The sequence below is a fragment of the Alligator mississippiensis genome, chromosome 2, assembly GCF_030867095.1.
Source record: "Alligator mississippiensis isolate rAllMis1 chromosome 2, rAllMis1, whole genome shotgun sequence".
In the NCBI taxonomy this organism is placed as follows: Eukaryota; Metazoa; Chordata; order Crocodylia; family Alligatoridae; genus Alligator; species Alligator mississippiensis.
Genome location: NC_081825.1, coordinates 164,541,226 through 164,561,103, shown reverse-complemented (window position 1 = coordinate 164,561,103; position 19,878 = coordinate 164,541,226). Strand labels below are relative to the sequence as shown.

The 19,878-nt window shown below is 49.6% G+C and overlaps 1 protein-coding gene and 1 long non-coding RNA gene across 4 annotated transcripts in view; one reads left to right on the top strand and one right to left on the bottom strand.

Moving 5' to 3' along the window:
* G3BP2 (G3BP stress granule assembly factor 2) overlaps positions 1-3,400 on the bottom strand; it is a 56,201-nt gene extending 52,801 nt beyond the window's left edge. For 2 of the 3 annotated variants that reach the window (XM_014611565.3, XM_014611566.3), the window contains exon 1: positions 3,300-3,400. In XM_014611565.3, coding sequence (XP_014467051.2) covers positions 3,300-3,317 — 18 coding nt within the window. In that variant the 5' untranslated portion in view covers positions 3,318-3,400. The other variant, XM_059722355.1, reaches the window with a different exon arrangement.
* A 4,325-nt stretch (positions 3,401-7,725) lies between these two features.
* LOC132248372 (uncharacterized) overlaps positions 7,726-19,878 on the top strand; it is a 34,514-nt gene continuing 22,361 nt past the window's right edge. The window contains exons 1-2 of the long non-coding RNA XR_009459551.1: positions 7,726-7,913; positions 8,397-8,531. This is a non-coding gene — a long non-coding RNA (uncharacterized LOC132248372). The remainder of the gene's footprint in view (positions 7,914-8,396; positions 8,532-19,878) is intronic.

The window sequence follows — 19,878 nt, the reverse complement described above, 5'->3', positions numbered from 1 at the left end:
GCAGTGGGGGTGCTTGAACTGAAGCTCAATGAGCTTTAGATAAAGCGCCCCCATTTTTAAGTGCAGGGACGCTGATACATGAGACATAGAAGGCTGCATGTCAGCGCAGCCTCTGTGTTCGTGTAGTGTCCAATGGATCCAAGTCTCTCATTTGATTAACTCTTCGTAACACAAAATGTTCCCTTTAAGACAAATTAATACTACATCCTCCTTTCTCATTTTCCCAGTTGTGTATAAGTAGAAGATTGTGATATCATACTTGGGATGAGGCAGTAGTAATGTACATTGGTGATCACCATGAGGTTGATGTGCTTGCATTATTAAATTGTGGCATTACAAAACCATAAAGCATAAATTTATTAAGTGACAAATAAACCTTCTATATGAACAAATAAAAATAGTGATCTAATCTAAGCACTCTACAATAGTTGTACATTTTAGACATTGCCAAAGGTACTAAGCCTTAGGTAATACCCCAAGTAAAACAAAGCATCCACCAATAAGCATATTACTGCAATACAGAGAAACATTTTGAAAGTGGCTCATAGAAGGTCAACTCAAAGTCAAAAACATAACATCTTGGGACAAAGACATTAAGAGGCTGATGAGCCTGAACACTTGGGCAAAAGGTGGCAACAGGAAGATCATGTCCTTTGTTTCTATGAAGAAAATACTGAGCACAATGATGGCGTTAAGGCAGGTTTTGTCAGCAAAACTCTTAAGAACAAAGAGGTTGAATTTACCTGAGAAAAAAAATGTAAGTGACAGCCTACTTAATAAGCTGCATACCTTTGTCAAGGATACATGATCCCAATATTGTTACCCAAGTTGCCCACTTTTCTTTTTTCAAGTGGCAATTTAAGTTTTAACTACCAGGACGCTAATTAGCTGAGGATCTGTTTACTCAGTAGTGTCCCCCTCTTCCATACCATGCAAAGGAAACAAACAAATGGGATCTTCATTTAAAGACAGAGCTGGAGAATACTGTACTAATAAGAGGCCTTCATTTTAGAACTTACTTCCACTGCTTGATCCAAATTAGCCTGAGGTTGGTCACCCTCCAAAGCAAGCTTGAAAGCACCTATCTTTACTTTAGCTGGTTGTTGCAGAGAGGAGCAGTTTGATAAATCTGCACATCTGTTGGACATGAGACCTTTAGTGGGAATCACTAAAGACACAAATTGACTAGGTCTCAAAGACACACATAAGCAGTCCCAACCTAAGTCAATGGGACTGCATATATTTTCATGTTTATGGAACTGGCAATTCCTTTCTTTTTTAATGGGATTCAGATATGATGCAGAGAGCACAAAAGTTTAACCACCTCCTAATCAAGGAACTGCATTTTAACTGTCACAAGACCTCATATAAAAGTACGTGATATTTCATAAATAACTGGAACTTCATCCGGGTACACACAAAGGTTTTATACCCGAGGACTGATAGAGGATAAATAAATCAATAGAAAATTCACTGAAGGAAAATATCAGGAAGCTGACAGCTTCTGAACTTGTACTGGGTTGCTAGGGAGAATCTGTATCCACCAATGTCAATACTACAGGACATTTGGAGTAATACACAGAGGACACCAATTTTAAGGCCTTACACAATACTGGAGTCAGAATTCCCAATCTCATTACAGTAGCTGCTCAGCAAAGCAGAGAGAGAGAGAATGGCAGCTCTCCTCCATAACAATCATCCTTACAATGATAAAGACCCTGGCAGAAAATTTTTGCCTACCCCCTAAGTTTTGCTGTTAGAAATAAAGGGCTTTTCTAGACTACAGTTAAAAAAGTGACTGCAATATAGCTAAAGATATACACTCAACCTAATTCAGATACTGATAACAGTCTGGCCAGAACAGCATGAATCTCAGCAAGTGCTGATTTACCCTGTAACAGAGCTCCATGCTGCTGAGGCTAGACATCTAATACCCAAGCTGGCTACATTAAAGCTAGCTAAGATCTTTCTAACTGCAGCCTAGACATAGCCACATATTATTGGCAGGGCTCAATGCATGTACCCTAAAAGAAAGGTTCAAACCCAGGTGGAAGACTGCACCACTCAGGTTTGCAGGGAAAGCCCTGCTGAAAAAAAATGAGCCTGTCAATGCAATGGAAAGACGATTCTGGAACTGCTCTTGGGCTGCACTCTCTGGACTCGGCTCATAAATTTCACTGTATCAGCCAATCTCTACCCACATCTTATCTGCATGCCAAATACTTTCTTAGTGATTCCATTCACTTTTTCTCCTCCATATCAACCAATGTGTTTCCTTTCTTGCAACATAATCCTTCCCTGAGATGTTTACACCTTCCTGTCCCCCCCCCCCCCCAAGCCCATCCCCTTTGTACTTCAGAGTCTTTATACAGCCACCACATTGAACACATTTTTGCCCTCAAGGCAGGAGCAGCAGTCCCCTGGAATTTCACTCTCCTCCCCAAGTCCTCCAGTTTGTCACTTGCCCGTTAGGAGCCGCTCAGAACCAAGCCCAAGATTTGAAGTGGGACTGAGAGCAAGAAGGAAAAAGACTAACCAGCTGCCAGCTTGGCCTGGGGCAAGGGGTGGGTCCTTGCCTAGCAGCCTGGAACCACAGGGGCCTCCTTCCTGCTCCGGGCAACTTAAGGGGAATAAAGCTATGCAAGGAGCTGAGCTGCCAGGAAGCTCCTCCAGACTGGGTGGGGGGCGGGGAACGGGACAGGGTCCTCCACCAAGGGCAGCTGGGCCTGCGGGTGGGCACAAGGCAGGCCCAGGCCGGGGAGTGGGTGGGGGGGCCTCAGCCCGGCCCAACGCCAACATCTCCTTCCCCGGCCCGGTTTAGGAGCGGGCGCCCATGGCACCGGGCTTGGGGCTGCTGCCGCCACTCCCGGGGCCGTGGGCGCCTGCGCCCAAACCGAAGAAGAAGGGAAGGGAGACCTGGAAGCCGCTGGGCGCGGGAACAAGGGCCGGTTAGACCCGGCCGCGAGGGACTGGGAACAAAAGCGGCGCGAGCCCCGCCCCGTCCGTTAGCCGGAAGTGCCCCCCCGCACGCTGGCATGTACACGCAGCCCGCCGGCTTCGCCGGGCGGCCCCGGCCCGGCGCGGCCGCGCTCACCTGGCGCAGGTCTCGGTGCGGGGCGGGCGTTCCCCGGAGCCGCCGGCGGGCGGGTCTGTGCCAGCGGGGCCGGGCCGGGCCGGGCCGGGCCGGGCCGCGGCGCGCGGGCAGAGCCGGGCGGCGACGTCAGCGGGGGGAGGGGCGCGGCGCGGGCTGCAGGCGGGCTGGCGTGTGGCCGCTCGGCGCGTCTCCCTTATTGTCTCACCCTTGTCTGCCAGGGCATGAGCCCCCGTCACCGCCTTTGCCCAATCCACGCCGCCCTCATTGTGACGTCGGCGGAGCGCTCACTTCCCGCCGAACCTCAACGGCGGCCACCGGCTTCCGCTCGCGTGACGTGAGACGCGGGTCGCGCGCGCGGGCCGCCTCGAGCCACGGCGGGGGGCGGGACCCTGCCGGCCAATAGGCCTTGGCGACTGCTTGTTGGACGGGGAAATAAGCCAACCAGCGACAGCGGGTGGCTAGAGCCCCCGGGTGCCCAGTAAAAAGTCTTCCCCCCCGCCCTGCGGGTTCTTCTCCGCGAGCGCGTTCGCGGGGCTGTGGCTGGTTTGGGGTCTCGCTCCGGAGACGCTCAGGCTCGTTTAGGAGCTACACCCTGCTCAGACAGTGGTTTACAACTACCCAACGGCGGCTGTTAGCTGAAATCGGGCATAAGCACCTTGGGGTTCAGACAGAGGTGCAGCTCCCAGCTGTAATTTGAGCCTGTTCTGCAAAGCGCTCAGTTACAGCGTTACCCCGACCAGACAGAAGTGCGCTGTTGTTGGTTCCAGGGGGAGAAGAATCTAGCTGGGGGAGTCGCAGCCAGGTTCCCATAGCAACAGCCAGGCTCTCTGCCCGTGCTTACTGGTTTCAGAATGGGAGGGGGGAAAGGCAGGGAAGGAGCTCCTTCCAGGGGCTCCCCAGGCCCCGCTGAATAGTGGGGTGGGTGAATTGGAGCCTCTGCGTAGCTGGGGTTTTAATATACCTGCCTGGCCTTGGGTGTGGGGGCTGAAAAAAACCCTGACTGATGCCTGCTCCCTTTCCCCCCTTCCCATTCTGAAAACAGCCACAGGCTAGGAGTTCAGCCAAGACAAGTTATAAAAGACACTACATTTTGAAACATTGTTAAAGGCAAAGCCTGCTGAATGCTGTTTCACTTAGTGCTAGAATGCTCATTTTAAATTGATACCTGATTTCACTTAGCGCTCAGCAAGTTTCGCTGTAATGCTCGCAGTCACCATCTTAGGTCATTAAAAACACTTGCAGTCACCACCTTGGATTCTCAAATACTTTAGGTTTCACTTAATGCTCCTTTTGCTTAACACTGGTTTTTTTGGGAAGTAATTAAGAGCACTAAGTGGGGTTTGCCTGTATTTGGTACCTCATGCAATGAGGGGTCAAATTTTCACCAGATGAACCAGCATGGGCACACTTTATGAGCGTATGCCGATGCCGATTGAGTGGGTGAAACCTGAGCTGGGAGACAAGAACAGCCTGGAGGAAAACCCCAGGGGAATTGGAAGTGACTTCCTGGGGCGGGAGAGAAAGAAGCGCAGGCACAGCATGCCCCAGCAGGGGCGATTGGTGGAAGCCCTATCAAATGCTGGCTTGGAGAAGCCAGAGAACTTTCTTGAAGTGCTGGCCTGGCAGACAAGACTAGACGACTGGATCTGGGATGACAAGGAGCCTAAAAGAGAAAGCATAAGAGAACATTAGAATCATGAGTAAATGGGGCACTGAGCCATAGTAACTGTTTTTTCAGCCCCTTTACTACCCCACGGAATGGGGACATCATGGACAAAGGCATAATATGCTTTACTGTTGCAGAAGGACTGCTCATTTATAGTTTTGTTTTGGGACACTCTGTTTTGTTTTGAGTTTTACAGCTAGAAACGCTTCAGAAGGCTGTTTGCCTCAACCTATTGGACAAGGAGCTTCAATGTTGGGTTAGCACTAGGTGAGGTGTAGGAGAGGCGCAGCCCCAAGGGATGGCAGCAGGTCTGGCTGAGGGCCAATGTTAAAGGGTACGAGACCACCCTCCCTTACTAGAATTTGAAATATCAAGTCGGGGCAGAAGAGAACGTTCAGTACCCTTGTAGGCTAGAAATGGCACGCCAAGCTGTCCTCCCAAAAGGGTGCCAAAACAGCCAGTCGTGTTGAGAAGCATAAACGTCCAGCCAAAGAACACGGTAAATTACACACACTCTTTTTAGTTTGAAGGCACCTGAATCCTTCTTTGATAAAGATTAGTACCATGATGTTGGAATCCATCCAAAAGCAAACTAGAAGAGCATGGGCAACTGGTGCCGCCTAAGTCAGGGGTGGCACATGCCCCTCCAGCGACCAGTCAGCAACTGGGGGGAGGGGGTCCCCCATGGCCAATCCTGCCAGCCAGAGGGGCAGGGGGGATCCCCCTGTGGCCCATCACAAGACAGCTGATCGCTGCAGCTGCTTGTGGAAGTGGCTGTGGCCGCTTCCGGGAGTGGTTGCAGCTGCTTCCGGGAGCGCAGTGGCACTCTGATCCCCAGCCAGCGCTTGCAGGGGGGCTGCCAGAACTCCCTGCCCGTTGCCTAAGCAGCGAGTTTTAGCACAGAAAAATCTAGGATTCCGAACTAGCCCAAACTAGGGATTGACACGACACCACGTTTGATGAGTGACAGAAAGGCTTTATTTACTACAAGTATTTAAAATCAAGTCAAGTGAGCCCAAACCAAATCAGAGTCCCATAATTAGCTATAACGTGATGATTTCTCGCCAAACGTGCGAGAAGGAGGCAGTCTGTTTCTCTACAACTTCTCAAGCAAGTAGATTTCTCACTCTCGGAGCGCACGTGCTGTTTGCTGTTTTACTGCCTTTTTATACCCTTAGTTTAGCATCTTCAAAGTATTCTTTTAGTCGTGTAAATCAAGAGAGAGTCCCAAGCAGTAATTGACAGGAAAAACCTGCTTATTACTGGTTATCAGAAATTTCTAATCTGAATGAATTACCTTCTTCAGTTACAAGAGGTTATCCAGTTTGGAACATATCAAGAAACTGATTAACAGCCAGGAAAAACATACTAAATCAGGAGGAGACATCTATCACATATGGAGAATGTCTCTTCCTGCACATAAACACGAGTTAGTTGCAAAAGAAATATTTACCATACTAATTAATCAAGGATAGACATTTCATATAGTTACACACCAGACAACTAAGTCTGCCTGAAATCATCCTGAATATAGGAAGATAAGCTGGAAGAGATACTTCATTATTCCTTCTCAGCTGGCCTAGCCATGAACTCACATCCTCCTGCAATATGCAGTTAGCATTATTATTCTGTATTTTAACTTTTGTGAGTAGGCCCAAGTTTAGCATGAGTTTTAGAGTCATCAGCGAGTGTGGCCGGTCAGGGGGTGCACCGGCACTCTCAGGGGGTGCCCGTGCACCCCCATGCACCCCTATGCATTGCCACTGTAGAAGAGCATAATGTCTTCCTATCAGCCTTTCTTTTTCGAAAGGCAGGTATGAGGTTTGAAGTTTCTCTATGGTTTCCATGGTCACCTCAGGTAAAGTGTGTCAGCGTGATCTAACCTGATGACCTACACTGTATGAAGGCGTTCAGTCAGGGCTACAGAAAGACAACATCATTGAAATGCCACCCTGAGAGGTAAGCTCAATAAAAATTCTGTCCCCATCTGATAGGAGCTACAATACTTTGCCGCAACTGGTTTGTCTTGAGGCTTTTTTATTGTTTCCATGTCTGATGCAAGAGAAGCATTTAACTGTTAGTCTGAAGTCAGGTAGAAGGTTGCCTTAGAGAGTAACTGGTTCAGGGAGGCATGAGCTTTCATGTGCAACAACCTGTTTGGTCAGAAGCTATACAAGAGCTATACAAGAGCTATACAGAAGCTATACAAGAGAATAAATCTAAGTGTCCTTTCATAGCATCTGATGAAGTAGGCTCTTGGGTATGAAACCTCATACCTCTCTGAACCTGTTAGACTCCACCCATATTTTACACAAGAAATGATTTTCTCCTACATTTCAATCTGTTTGTTTGCCTTCCTTACCCCTTTCTCTGGCATTTAGTTGTCTTTTATTTTTATGCTGCTCTGCCCCATTCCCACCTCTATGTGTCACAGCTAGTCAGTTCACTGTGGCAGAGAATCCAAGAAACACAGATAACAGCATAAGCAACTGCTGTTTTTTCAGATGAAATGAACCATGTAAAACTGAAGCGGACAACTGCCATTTCGAAACAGATCTATCAAAACCAAGAAGTTGGAGCTGGCTTAAAGTCAGAAGGGCTGAAAGGGGCTGTTTCATCCGCACCTCACTCCAGGCTTTGAGAAAACATACAGAGACACATTTCTTGACAAGCTTTCCGATGGCTGTCAGGGGAAGAAGCAAGAGCACAGATGGTCAGTGTTTATTGGGGTAACTTCACTTAAAAATCATAACAAAAATGTATGGAAAAGCCAACACTTCATTTGGAGGCAACTGCAAAAATGAGGACAGACATTAAGTACCACGCTTATGTAGCCTGATGTGGCAGAGCAGCTTTGGTGCCTGCCACTTTAAGGGCTTGCACAGTCTGTGAGAAGGCCTGTAGGTGTGAGCAGACACAACCAGGCAGTCACATGACAGCCAGGAGGCTGCCTGATTGGAGTAGGGTGGAGCAGCCTCAGTATAAGAGGAGCAGGGCTAGCAGTTGCTGCAGGGGTGTTGTTGGGGTAACATTGCCCAGCTTGAGATCTGCTGCTCCCAGAACACTTGGAGGAGAAGAGTAGGAACTATGGGGATGGAGGAGGTTCCTGGTCCTGGGCCATGACCTGAAACTACACCTTGCTGGGGTTGGATGGTGAGTATGGGGTGCGGGAAAGCCTCAGCCCCCACTGCCGTGCAGTTACCCTGTGGAGGTGAAAGGTAGGGGAGCATACCCTGAGAGAAAGGCACAGGGCCCAGGCTCATTAAGTGGGGCTTGCCAGGCATGTTGACAGACACCTGAGGCCTGAGTGGGCCACTGGCTAAGTTGGTACATTGACAGATTCCTGAGGCCCGAGGCATGTAAGGCCCAGAAGCCGCAGTGAGGGGGACGGACTAGTGGTCCCAGTGAGGGGGAATGAGGCCCAGGCATGTCTAAAGACACCCGAGGCCAAGTTGGGCCCCAGGCAAAGTGCAGCCCAGTTAAGGGGCCAGGGGAGTAATAATGTGTAGTTATTTGGATGCTATCTGTGAAACATGGAGCAAGGTAAAGAGGAGGTTGGAGCTGTGTATTACACACTTTGCATCAGGGCATTAAAACAGGCAGCATCCCATCTAGGATCATCAATTCAATTTATAGATTCATAAATTGTAAGGCTGGAAGGGACCTTGGAAGATCATCGGATCCAGCCCCCTGCACCAAGCATGAAAGATAACTGGGGGTCAGGTGACCCCAGCAAGCTGACTGTCTAATCTCCTCTTGAAGATTTCCAGGGTAAGTTATTACACCACCTCTGGAGGGAGCTTATTCCACAGTCTGGCCACCCTGACTGAAGAAGTTTTTTCTAATGTTGAGCTTGAATTGGTCTTCCAGAAGTTTGTGGCCATTACTCCTAGTTTTACTCCTGGATGTAGTACTCCAGCTATGGTCTCACCCGTGCTGAGTAGAGTGGAAGAATCACCTCCTTGGTTTTGCTGGAGATGCATCGATTGATGCATGCCAGAGTATTATTTTCCTTACTGGCTATAGCATCACACTGTTGGCTCATATTCATACTGTGGTCTGTTATTACGCTGAGGTCCCTTTCATTCATGGTGCTAATCAGTTTGGTGCCACCAAGGCTGTAGGTGTGTTGGGGGTTACTTGTTCCGAGGTATAGTTTACATTTCTCAGTGTTGAACTTCATTAGATTCTTATCCGCCCAACTTACTAGTCTGTCTAGGTCTGCCTGTATCTGTAGCCTATCTTCAAGTGTGACCATGCTTCCTCATAACTTGGTGTTGTCTGCAAACTTGGCCAGTGAGCTCTTCACCCCCACATCCAAATCATTAATAAAGCTGTTGAAAAATACTGGTCCAAGCACCAATCCCTGCAGGACACCGCTGCCCATTTCTCGCCAGGATGATACAGATCCTTTCACTACGACTCTGGGTCCTATCCTTCAGCCAGTTTCTCAGCCACCTGACTGTCTGGCAATTAAGCCCAGAATCCTCCAATTTTCTCATGAGGACATCATGGGATACTAGATCAAAGGCCTTTTGAAAATCAAGGTATACAATGTCAACCTGCTCTCTTGTGTCCAAGTGATGAGTTACCTGGTCATAGAAGGAGATGAGTTTGGTAAGGCAAGACCTGCCCACGACAAAACCATGCTGGCTGTCATTCAGAATCTTACCTTCTGCAAACTTATCACAGATAGACTCTGATGAACTTTTATAGGTTTTTCTTGAGGATGGAAGTTATGCTGATTGGCCTATAGTTACCTGGGTCCCCCCTTCTGCCCGTCTTGTGGATGGGCACAATGTTGGCCCTCTTCCAGTCCTCATGGACTTCTCCAGAGCGCCACGAGTTGTGGAAGAGTTTCGCCAAGAGTTCCGGAATGACTTTGCCCAGCTCCTTCAGCACTTTCGGATGAAGATCATCTGGTCCTGCTGACTTCTATATGTCTGTGTCCCAGGGACGCAGGATCCGGCAAGGGGGAAGCCTCGCCTGAGCCTCACCCACAAGCAGACCCCAGAAAAAGGAAAAAACACCCTACCTGTTGCAGGGCTCCGGAGAAGAGAAGAGGCGCACCAGGAAAAACTGCCTGAGTGGTTTATGAGCTGCACTCATCTCCAGCTGGAGCCAGGTGATGTCATGAAGAGGCATTACCTGGCAAAGATAAAAGCCAGCCCTGGGAGTGCAGGAAGGAGGATGCTGAGTGCTGGAGGAATGGCGGGGAACCGCCAGGCGGAGCACGTCCGGCTGCTGCAGAGGGCCAGAGTGGTAGGTGGCAGAGGGGGCGTAGCAGAGGCTATGGGAGATCCCCACACTGGGGATGACTGGCGGGGATCAGAGGAGCCGGCAGTGAGGCCGGCAGTGGCGGCAGCAAGAGCCGGCGAAGGATCTCCTGCCGGAGGCAGTGGGTGCTGAGACCCCGGAGCAGAGGTGGAGCCAGGAGAAGATAAAAGAAACCCCGGGTTGGGTGAAAGCATGGGTCCCGACTCAGGGGATATGCTAGCCTACGGATATTAGGGGTGAGGGGAGCATGGGACTCTCAGCCCCATGGTTGCTTCTCTTCTCTTTTTTTCTCTTTATTTTGTTTTTCCCTCAAGTTCCTTTTTTCTTTTCACTTTGGGTCATTCCTGTTGGGTGAGGTTTTTTGGTGGTGAGTGTTTCGCTTGTGTTGTCCTCTCTTGGTCTGTTCTGTTTTAGTTCCCTGCCTAAAGCAGGTTAGTCTAATACACCTTACCAAGTTTGGGGGATTAGAGACCCCAGTTGAAGATGAAGGACAATGTGTGAATGCAGCGACAACCGGCAGCATTTGTCGTAGAACACGCAGGGCATTGAAAGGAACAACCCCGAAGGCAGAGTGTCCCCCAGACCCTCCGGGTCTGGTCAGAGCCTGAGGCATCTGTCCACGAAGGAGGACCCATGGGAACTGAGGAAGACATCAACAGGGGTTAGCCGCAAAAGATCTTGGGCTTGTCTTGAAGGTTGGCGTATGGCTGGGGTGTAGGGGAGGTTGGAGCCCCGTGAACATCTGATAGGATACGTGACAACTCTGGAGGCATCCTGAAAGGGGACCCCCTTCACTGAAGGACCATCCAAAGTTGTGGCAGGTGAGCTTGGGGGACACCCCGAAGGTGATCAAGGAACCCTCCGGGGTCTACACAAGGCTCCTTGGCACGTAAGACCAGCTGCCCAGGCAAAGGCAGCATGGGGGTGGATCACTGAGCGGAGATGGTCACAGTCTGTTTTTTTTTAATTGGTCATACACCAATTCTATAGCAATAGTAGGAAGGTGATTATTCCTATCATGCTCATCCTGTACTCTACCTGGCATTGTTTTCCAGTGAAAGACCAAGACAAAATAGTCATTCATCAGTTCAGCTTTCTTCTGGATGCCAGTAATCAGCTCTCCTGAGTTTTTGAGCAATGGCCCCATACTCACAATTAAATCAAAGGTGTGGCAGGTGAGTTAGGTGGGCAGACTGCCTTGGACAGATGGGTGGGCCGACATTGTGACTGGTCCTGGGGATGGCCCCCCTGTCACACCTGAATAGGTTTTTCATACTGGGGAAAAGGAAAATGGCTTCACAACCCCATTCACTGTAAAGCATGGTGGGATAGTATTAATTTCTGAGCAAAGAGACATGACAAAATATTGATTACCCAGCAAGCTCAAAGCTCTCGGCACTCCATGTCCTGAATAAGGTAAGAAAGGGACAGTAGCAGACTTCATTTCTTTATCCAGCAAAACTCCCAAGGAGAAAGAAAAGGGAAACATTATATACTGGGCCCTTTAAGCTATGCTGATGACTTGGAACAACTCTGTTCAGCTAGCAAGGCATTCTGCGGGTTGTAGGTCCTAGAGATCTGGAGAAGTTGGGAGCCTGTACAAGCAGGGCATGTTGGGAGAGGAGAAACTGGGTATATGAACCACTTAGTTTCAAAGTGGGTGATCAGGCTAGTGAAAAATAGTGTTCAAAAACAGAAAGGAAAAAAAAACACACTGCCCAAAAAACCCCACCAGACAAAAAAACTGGGCACAGACAGCAGTTAATTTTTATGAGCAACTGGGCACCTGAAAGTGCTCCACAGCTGTGCAATGACACATGTGCACAGCTGCAGAGCGCTATTAAAGTGGTCGATTGCATGAAAAATTAAGCCTCCCTAAATCAGGTATTGGATGAAGGTGTCCTGCTTTAGAGTGCCTTAAGTAACTTGCGTTCACTAGGATTAATTTTTCACATGATTGATGCTGTCATCAGGGAAGGACGGGGTGGGGAGGAAGGGAGAGCAAGCGAGCAGCTGCAAACTGCTCTTTTCACGAACTGCCAGCTTGCCTGGCCTGAGCTGGAGGGTGGGGAGGGGCATGGATCGGAGCCCCTCCATACCTCCTGGCCTGAGCTGGAGTGGGGGAGCTGGGCTGGGCCCACAAGGTAGGGGTCTCCCATCCAGCCCCCACCTCTAGCTCAAGCCAGCTTGTGAAAGGAGTAGCATGAGCTGCTGGCTTGCTCCTCCTTCCCTGATTAGAGCCCCAGAGCAGGGGGGGAGAGGGACTAGGGAGAGAGGCTCCTTGAATCATTAGGCAGGCTTGATTTTCCTTCCCCCCCATCCCCCCCACCCAACAGGCAAAGGTCTGCTGGGTTGAGGGGGGTGCTCTGACTCATGCCGCTTTACATAAAGCACCATGAGTTAGTGTCGGGGGGCCTGAATGTCTGTCAGTGCCCTGTGAGTAGTTGTCTGCTGTATTTTTCTGCAACAGTTAAGGCGAAGTGTTTGGTACAATGTGAATTTTTGCTCAACTTACTGGGGAGGGATTGGCATGACAAGAGAAATTAATTAAAATTATGTGAATGTTTGAATTGTTAGCTTAAAAAGGGAACAATCAGATTCTGAAGTCACCCAAAATATTTTTCATTTTATTTCTCTAAATGATATTTTAGTTTTGATTCTAAACAACTTTTTATACTAAAAATTTCCTTTAGTTTAAAAACCCAGCATGTTTTGACATTAGAACCAAACATCTCATTTTGGTGCAAATGGTATACAACTTGGACTTCAAACCTTTTATTTAAAGGTTTTCAATATACCCCCAATTTAAAAGGTTTTCTTTTATCTTATCTAGATTTTTCCCCTCACCCAGCATTGCCAACAGAACAGAAACCAGTATTTATTACCTATGTTTAACCCTTAAAAAAAAAAAAGGGAAAGGGAGTATGGTGTATGTGTTCCTCCTCAGATGTTGGCAGGCAAGGTTCTTTGGGTAGATGTGATATCTTATTAGACCAACTTAGAAGTTGGAACAAAGTTTGTTGCAAACTTTTGGGCACAAGTACCCTTTCCCAGATGTTGGTTTCCTGTGATGGGGCTTGGCCTGGCTGGAGCTGGAGCTGGAGCTGGAGCTGGAAATGAAACAGAGCCCCCTTGCCTCATGGGCCCCCCTCAGCTACCTTGGCTGGGGTATTGTGGGGAGCTGGGTCAGGCCTGTGAGACTTGGGTTGGTGGGGGTTGTATCAAGTCACTTTGTGTAAAGCATCATGAGTTAGAGCACGGCCCCTAAACATCTGTAGGCGCCCACAATAACTAAAGATCACAGTTGGGCAGGATTCAGTTGGGAAGTTGCTGGGAGGGTGATAACTGTAGCCTAGTTTGGAGTAGAACATAAACTGAACTTGCATGTTGCCTTAGAAGGACCTAAATATTGTTGCTATTGATGTTTTAAATTGTGCTAGGATAATTACTGTGGCTTGATTTCTGTTTCTCACTCTGTAGATTCTGTAATAAATTGAGACAGACTTCCATGGCCCTCCTCAGTAAAAGCAGAATAGTATTCCCACCTTTCCATTATAAGGTAGTAATATTTTTAATTTCCTGGTCTTAAGCCCTTTCCTTGTTATTACAAAGGATATGTGTGAGCGCATGCCCGTCCTGGGTATCCGGTAATCAGATAACTCCCCCCGATTCCCGCCTGCCACGACTTGATCTAAATGAGATTTGTGAGGGGGGGAGTAATAGTTGCTAGATACTGGTACCCTGGTAATAACCACACGGGTCAGATCTTCATTGCAGGTGCTTTATTAAAGTAAATCTGGCTTTCTCTCTCTCCCTTTGACTGGGATTGCTCGGTCTTGCTGCAGTTCCCACAGTCTGCCTTCTTGTAGTAACGTAGGGTCGCTGGTTTGCTTGTTACACAATAACCCGTCCTCAACAAGGCTAATTAACGCCTGTTGGCCACCAACACCGGGATTCCCCTCAGCCGCGGTCTGTGCCGACTTCTAAAACCCAGCTTAGTCAATTTCCTATCCTCTTCTGCAATAATCAGCCGTTAACAAGCCAATTAACGGCAGCTTGACACCGAAACCAGGATTCCCCCCCCCGGCCATGGCTTGTGCCGGCTTCTAAAGCCCGGCTTCGTCAATTTCCTTTTTTCTTTCACTTTCTGCCGTCTCTGCTTCCCCTTTTCCCTCCTAGGAGAGCCTGGAGTTACTGGGGCTACAGGATTCTGCCAGGGCTTCTCCGCCCTTTTCTCTCTGTCTCTTCTTTTCTCTTCTCCCCCCCCTCGCTTGGGGAATTCCCACGCTGAGCCCCCTCGGAGCTGCGGCTGGCTTCCGCCGCCGCTCCGTGGATAACTCATTGCTGAGACTGTCTTCTATCAGGTAGGACGCGATCAGGGGAAGGACGTCTCAATTCCCCTCAAAAACTCCTACTTCCGTCTTGGAGTGTCTCTCCTGGTTCCTCTCCGTGAATGCATGCCCGAAGGTGCCCTTGGTAAGTTTCCTCCCCTTTTGTTACGCCTTTCCGGCTTTGTATTGGCTGCCCGGGGCTACCCAGCAACTTCCTGGCTGTCTTAGTTCCCGGCAGCTGTTAGCTCTCTTCTGGTAACCGCGTCGCAGCTGCAGCGCTGTTACACACCTCCCCCTTCAGTTAAGCTGTTCACCTGTTTCCTGGATTCGTTGTCATGAAAATTCGTGCTTGGTGTATGTTTTCCTGGTGTCCCGTTGGTATTGTTGTATTTTCCTCCCGACAGCCTCCTGGACGTGATAGGAGGTCTACATTTCCGTTTCTTCTTCCGGCTCAGTGCTCCACTGAAAAAAAGAACGGTTGTAAGGCTAATGACCATCTCATAAGTCTAGCATTATTTAATTTGGCGGTTCTCAACCACCGCAAGGGGGCATGATCTGTGATAAGCACAAATTTTCGTCCTAACAAATAATATTGAAACAAATCTATGGCCCAGCGCACCGCCAGGCACTCCCTTTCTATGGTGGAGTATCGTGTCTCCACTGGTTTAAGCTTCCGGCTGGCAAAAGCTACCGGCCGCTCTATTTCCTGATCTTTCTGGAACAATATTGCTCCTAGTGCGACTGTCGAGGCATCAGTTTGAAGGTAGAAGGTCTTCTCAAAATCTGGGGTGTATAGGACGGGGTGTTGGCCCAAGGCAACCATTAACTAATCAAACGCATGTATAGCCCCTGGGTTCCAGGTTATCGGGCTGCGTCGTCCTTTTGTCAACTCGGTTAACGGGGCGGCCCTCTCTGAGAAGTCTGGGATGAATCGCCGATAATAATTGGCGAATCCCAGAAATGGCCTAAGTTGTTTTAGCTTTTTTGGGAAAGGCTGTCGTCTTATGGCTGCCACTTTTTCCGTTATGGGTTTTATAGTTCTCTGGCCTACCATGAACCCCAGGTATTGGGTTTCAGTTTCCCCAACGCACATTTTCGCGGATTCGCCGTCAGTCCCGCCCGACGTAGGCTGCTTAGTACTTGTCTAAGATGTTTACAGTGCATTTCCCAGTTGGGGGAGAATATAATAATATCATCGATGTAAGCAGCGGCATACCCGATGTGGGGCCAAGACTCATTCCATGAGTCGTTGAAAGGATGCCGCTGCTCCATGTAATCCAAAGGGCATCCTCCTAAATTGAATCAGCCCCCATGGGGTCCCAAAGGTGGTCTTCTCCTTGTCCCCTTCCGCCATGGGGATCTGCCAATAACCTTTTGTAAGGTCCAAGGTGGATATAAATCATGCCTGTCCGATTTTTTTCAAGCATATCGTCCACCTGGGGCATCGGGAAGGCATCAAATCTTGCTATTTCGTTTAGCCTTCGATAATCCACACATAGTCAGATAGATCCATCTGGCTTGGGTACCACTACAATTGGGCTTCTCCAGGGGCTTTGGGATTCCTCAATTATTCCTCTTTCTTGCATTTGCTGGATCTCCTGGTGGACCACGGGCCATAGGTGGCGTGGTAATCTCCGCCAGTGATCCCTTATTATTCTTCCCGGAGGGGTAACAATGGAATGGCAGACCCCCTTTGCCTCCCCCGGTGTCTCCTGGAACACATCTTGAAACTCCCTGATTAGGACCTTCACCTCGGCCTGTCAGCTTAGCTCTAATTGGTCGTCTACTTGGGGCGCATCTGTCTTTCCCGTTAAGCGCCTTACCGTTGTAGCCTCTTCTTCCTCTTCCCCCTGGTCCACTAACCATCCTTCCCCTTGTTACCATTTCCTTAGGAGATTGATGTGGTATATTTGCTTCTGGCGCGTAGGGTGGGTACGTAGTACCTCATAGTTCACCGGCCCTGTTCTTCTCGTCACTTGGAACGGTCCTTGCCATCGAGCCGTTAATTTATGGGTACTGTCGGGTAGTAGTATTACCACCCAATCTCCTATTTGTAATTCCCTGGCCACAGCCCTTGTGTCATACTGTTGCCGTTGCCTTTCTTGGCTCTAGCTAAGATGTCTCTGGGCAATCTCCACCGCTTTCTGCAATCTTTCTCGGAACTCTCCCGTTGCTTGGGTTTGAGGTTCCTCCCCCTGTTCTTGAGTCCACCCTTCATACACTAGGTCGAGCAAGCCCCGAGGGCTGTGTCCATAGACTAGCTCAAATGGGGCAAACCCCATGGAGGCCTGAGGGGCCTCCCTTATTGCAAATAGCAACAGGGGTAAAAGTGTGTCCCACTCCCGGGCGTCCCCCTGTATGCAGGCTTTAATCATCCCTTTAAGTGTACGGTTAAACCATTCAAGCCCATCTGTTTGGGGGTGATATACCGAGGAGCGTAACTGGTCTATTCTCAGGACTTTGCACACTCCCTTTAAGATTTTTGACATGAAATTCTTCCCTTGATCGGTTAGGATCTCACAGGGAATTTCTACCCAGGCTATCCATCGTAGCAGGGCGGTCACTATAGCGGGGGCCGTCACAGACCTTAGGAGGATCACCTCGGGAATTGTCGCATAATCTATAATTACTAGGACGAATTGGTAGCCCGTCTTACTGGGCAGGAAAGGCCCCGCGATATCTAAGGCTATCTGATCAAAGGGCCGGGCAATCAAGGGCCAATCAGTGGTACCCGAGCTGGTCTTATTCCCCCTGTCTTCTGACATTCAGGACACTCTGCGCAAAACTTCTCGGTCATCTTAAATATTCCAGGTCAGAAAACCCGCCTTTTGAGACGGGCCTCCGTCTTATCACGCCCCAGATGCCCTCCCACAGGTAAGGTGTGGGCGACCCGCAGTAAGCCCTCCCAGTACCTTCGGGGTACCTGTGCTTTCTCACCTCCCTCTTCCAAATCCTCCACTCTATAGAGCAGACCCCTCCTTACCTCATATCGTGGGTTTCGGGGGGGTTTCGGTGTGGGTCCGGCTCCTCTCGTAGCTTCTTCCTCCTGGGCCTTCCATAGATTCTATAACAAGGGTTCTTGTCGCTGTTCTTGATGAAAATTCCCCCCTTCTGTCAGCTGGTTGATTTGTAATTCTTCCTCCTCGTCCCCAAAATACAGTTCCCGGGGCTTCCTCTCCTGGGTCTCCAAGCTATCAGTCATTTTTTGGCGGACTACCTCTCTCAGGTGAGGCCAATCCAACGCTAGCAACATCGGGCAGGGTAGCGTCTTAGTCAGCCCTGCCGACATCTCCTCGGTTCTCCCCAACATGGAGAGTTCCAGTCTCCTCCTTGGGTAGGTGTATACTGTCCCGTGCATGCATACCATGGACATGGCGTACTCGGAGTCCCTAAATGTGGAGGTACCAAATCCTCACGGAGCATAGACTGGGAGCATCCTGTGTCAATTATTGCCGGGATAATGGTATTGCCCATACGGACCTCTACCATGGGTTTGTTTTTCTGGTCAATCCCTTGATGCTGCCTGAAACTACAGTCCATTTTTTCGTCATGTCCCTCTACCTGGGGAGCCGCCTCATGGGTCATTCGGGGGCAAAACCATGAGATGTGACCCCTTTCCCCGCATCTGTAGCAGATCACCTCCGGTGTATTCCCTGGGTGATTCTCCTTGCGGGTCTTTTCCCCCCTTCTAAAGGGTCCTGGTAGGCTGGTTCTCTCCTTCTCCTTCAGCTACTGTATAGTCTTCTGCCAGTTGAAGCACCTCCTCCACAGTCTTCGGTTGATGCCGTCGAACCCACCTTTGGGTGTTACCTGTCAGGTCCGTTAGGAATTGTTCCAGCACTATCTGGTCAACTAGCTCCTCTACCGTGTGTTCCTCGGGCTGCAGCCATCATGCTGCGAGGTCCCAGAGTGTCTGCACTAAGAATCGGGGCCAGCTCAATTTGGGCCCCTTCCTGGCCCTAAATCTGTTCCGGTAGGTTTCCGGGGAAATCTCCAATCAGTACAGTATGGCGGCTTTTACCCTGGAATAGTCATCAATAGTGTATCCCGCTTCGAGCGCCAGCCTGCACCCTGAGCTCCCAGGGACTCTCATCCAGGCACTCTGCTGCTCCTCAGGATCCCAGTGCCTTGCCTGCTGCTGTCCTGCTTCCCCAGGGAACATCAGGGGTTTCCTCAACTCACTGGCCCAGCTTCCTGCTCTGGATGAGGATGCTGCCTGTGATCCTGGCCGCTGCTTCTTCTCCACAGTGGAGTCAGGGGCCGACTGCCACCCCTAGCCTCCAGGACACCCGGGATGTCCAGCAGACTGCGGTGCGGCCTTGGGTCACCAGCTCTCTGCCCCGAGCCCTGGCTGCTGCTCCTTCTCTGCTGCAGGGCTGGAGGCATGGCCAATTGCCACTGCCACCTTCTCCAGGGGCCTTCAAGGCTCTTCAGAGGGGTCTCTCTGCTCCCTCTGCTGGGTCAGTTTACCCCAGCTCTTCTTAGGCCTCCTGCATCTTCCCCAGAGTCACTGTCAGCAGCTCCCCTCCCACGCCAGTTTGGCTGCTGCTTTTATTCCCTCCGGGAGTCCCTCCCTGGCTTGCAAACTGGCCAACCAGGGCTCAGGGTGGTGGGCCCCCAACTCTGGTCATCCCCCTTCCATGTGAATGAAGGGATTGAAAACCCCTTCTTTCAATTGGCTTCTTTTCCACAGGGCAGGGCTCCCCTGCTCCACCCTTGGGGTTGCTCAGAGTTCACCGGCACTGTTTCTAGCCCAGGGTAAGTATCTCAAGCCAATCTGGTAAGGCCACATTGGCAGTCCCTTACACTTGATTGGAATCAAACATTTGTGGAGGGAATGGTACTAAAAGTGCTTGAGAGAGAGACATTTTTTTTTTTTTTACTTTTTAAATTTTTATTATACAAATATTAAAAGTAAATAGTGAAAGTGCAAAGGTTTGCAGCTCCACCAGGGGTTGATTGTGAAACACTTATTATCATCAAAACAACTCCCCTATGCCCCCCAAAAAACCCCACCATGTCACTGGAGATTGAAGCCACCTCCCCCATTCCTCTCATGGTTATACATGTAGAACCAGGTGTCTGTTCCACCTTACAAAGGGCGTCCCTCGATGTTTCAGGATGACACAACTTAGTCCACATTTTGTTGCAAGGTGACATGTCCAAGATTCACATGTGACACATGCATGGACCAGGAAGCAGAAGAGTTGGAGGGCATTATTGGAGCCAGCCCCTGCAAGCTGGTTTCTGTGGCTTTTCAGTCACTATCCTGGTCTGCCCCGCATGAAATTGGCTAGGCAGATCACGCTCTGCTTGGCACAGGATAGAGAAAATATACACAGATTCAGGGAAGTCCAAGTTCAGCATGTCAAAGAGGGTGCTGATGTGATATAGGTCAGGAAACGGCAGGGAAACTTCTTGCTCTCAAAAGGGCTTTATTGCAACTGGTAACACACACATCAAGATGGCTGACAACTTCCTGTTGATGCTATTATGCTAGCCCTCAGGAA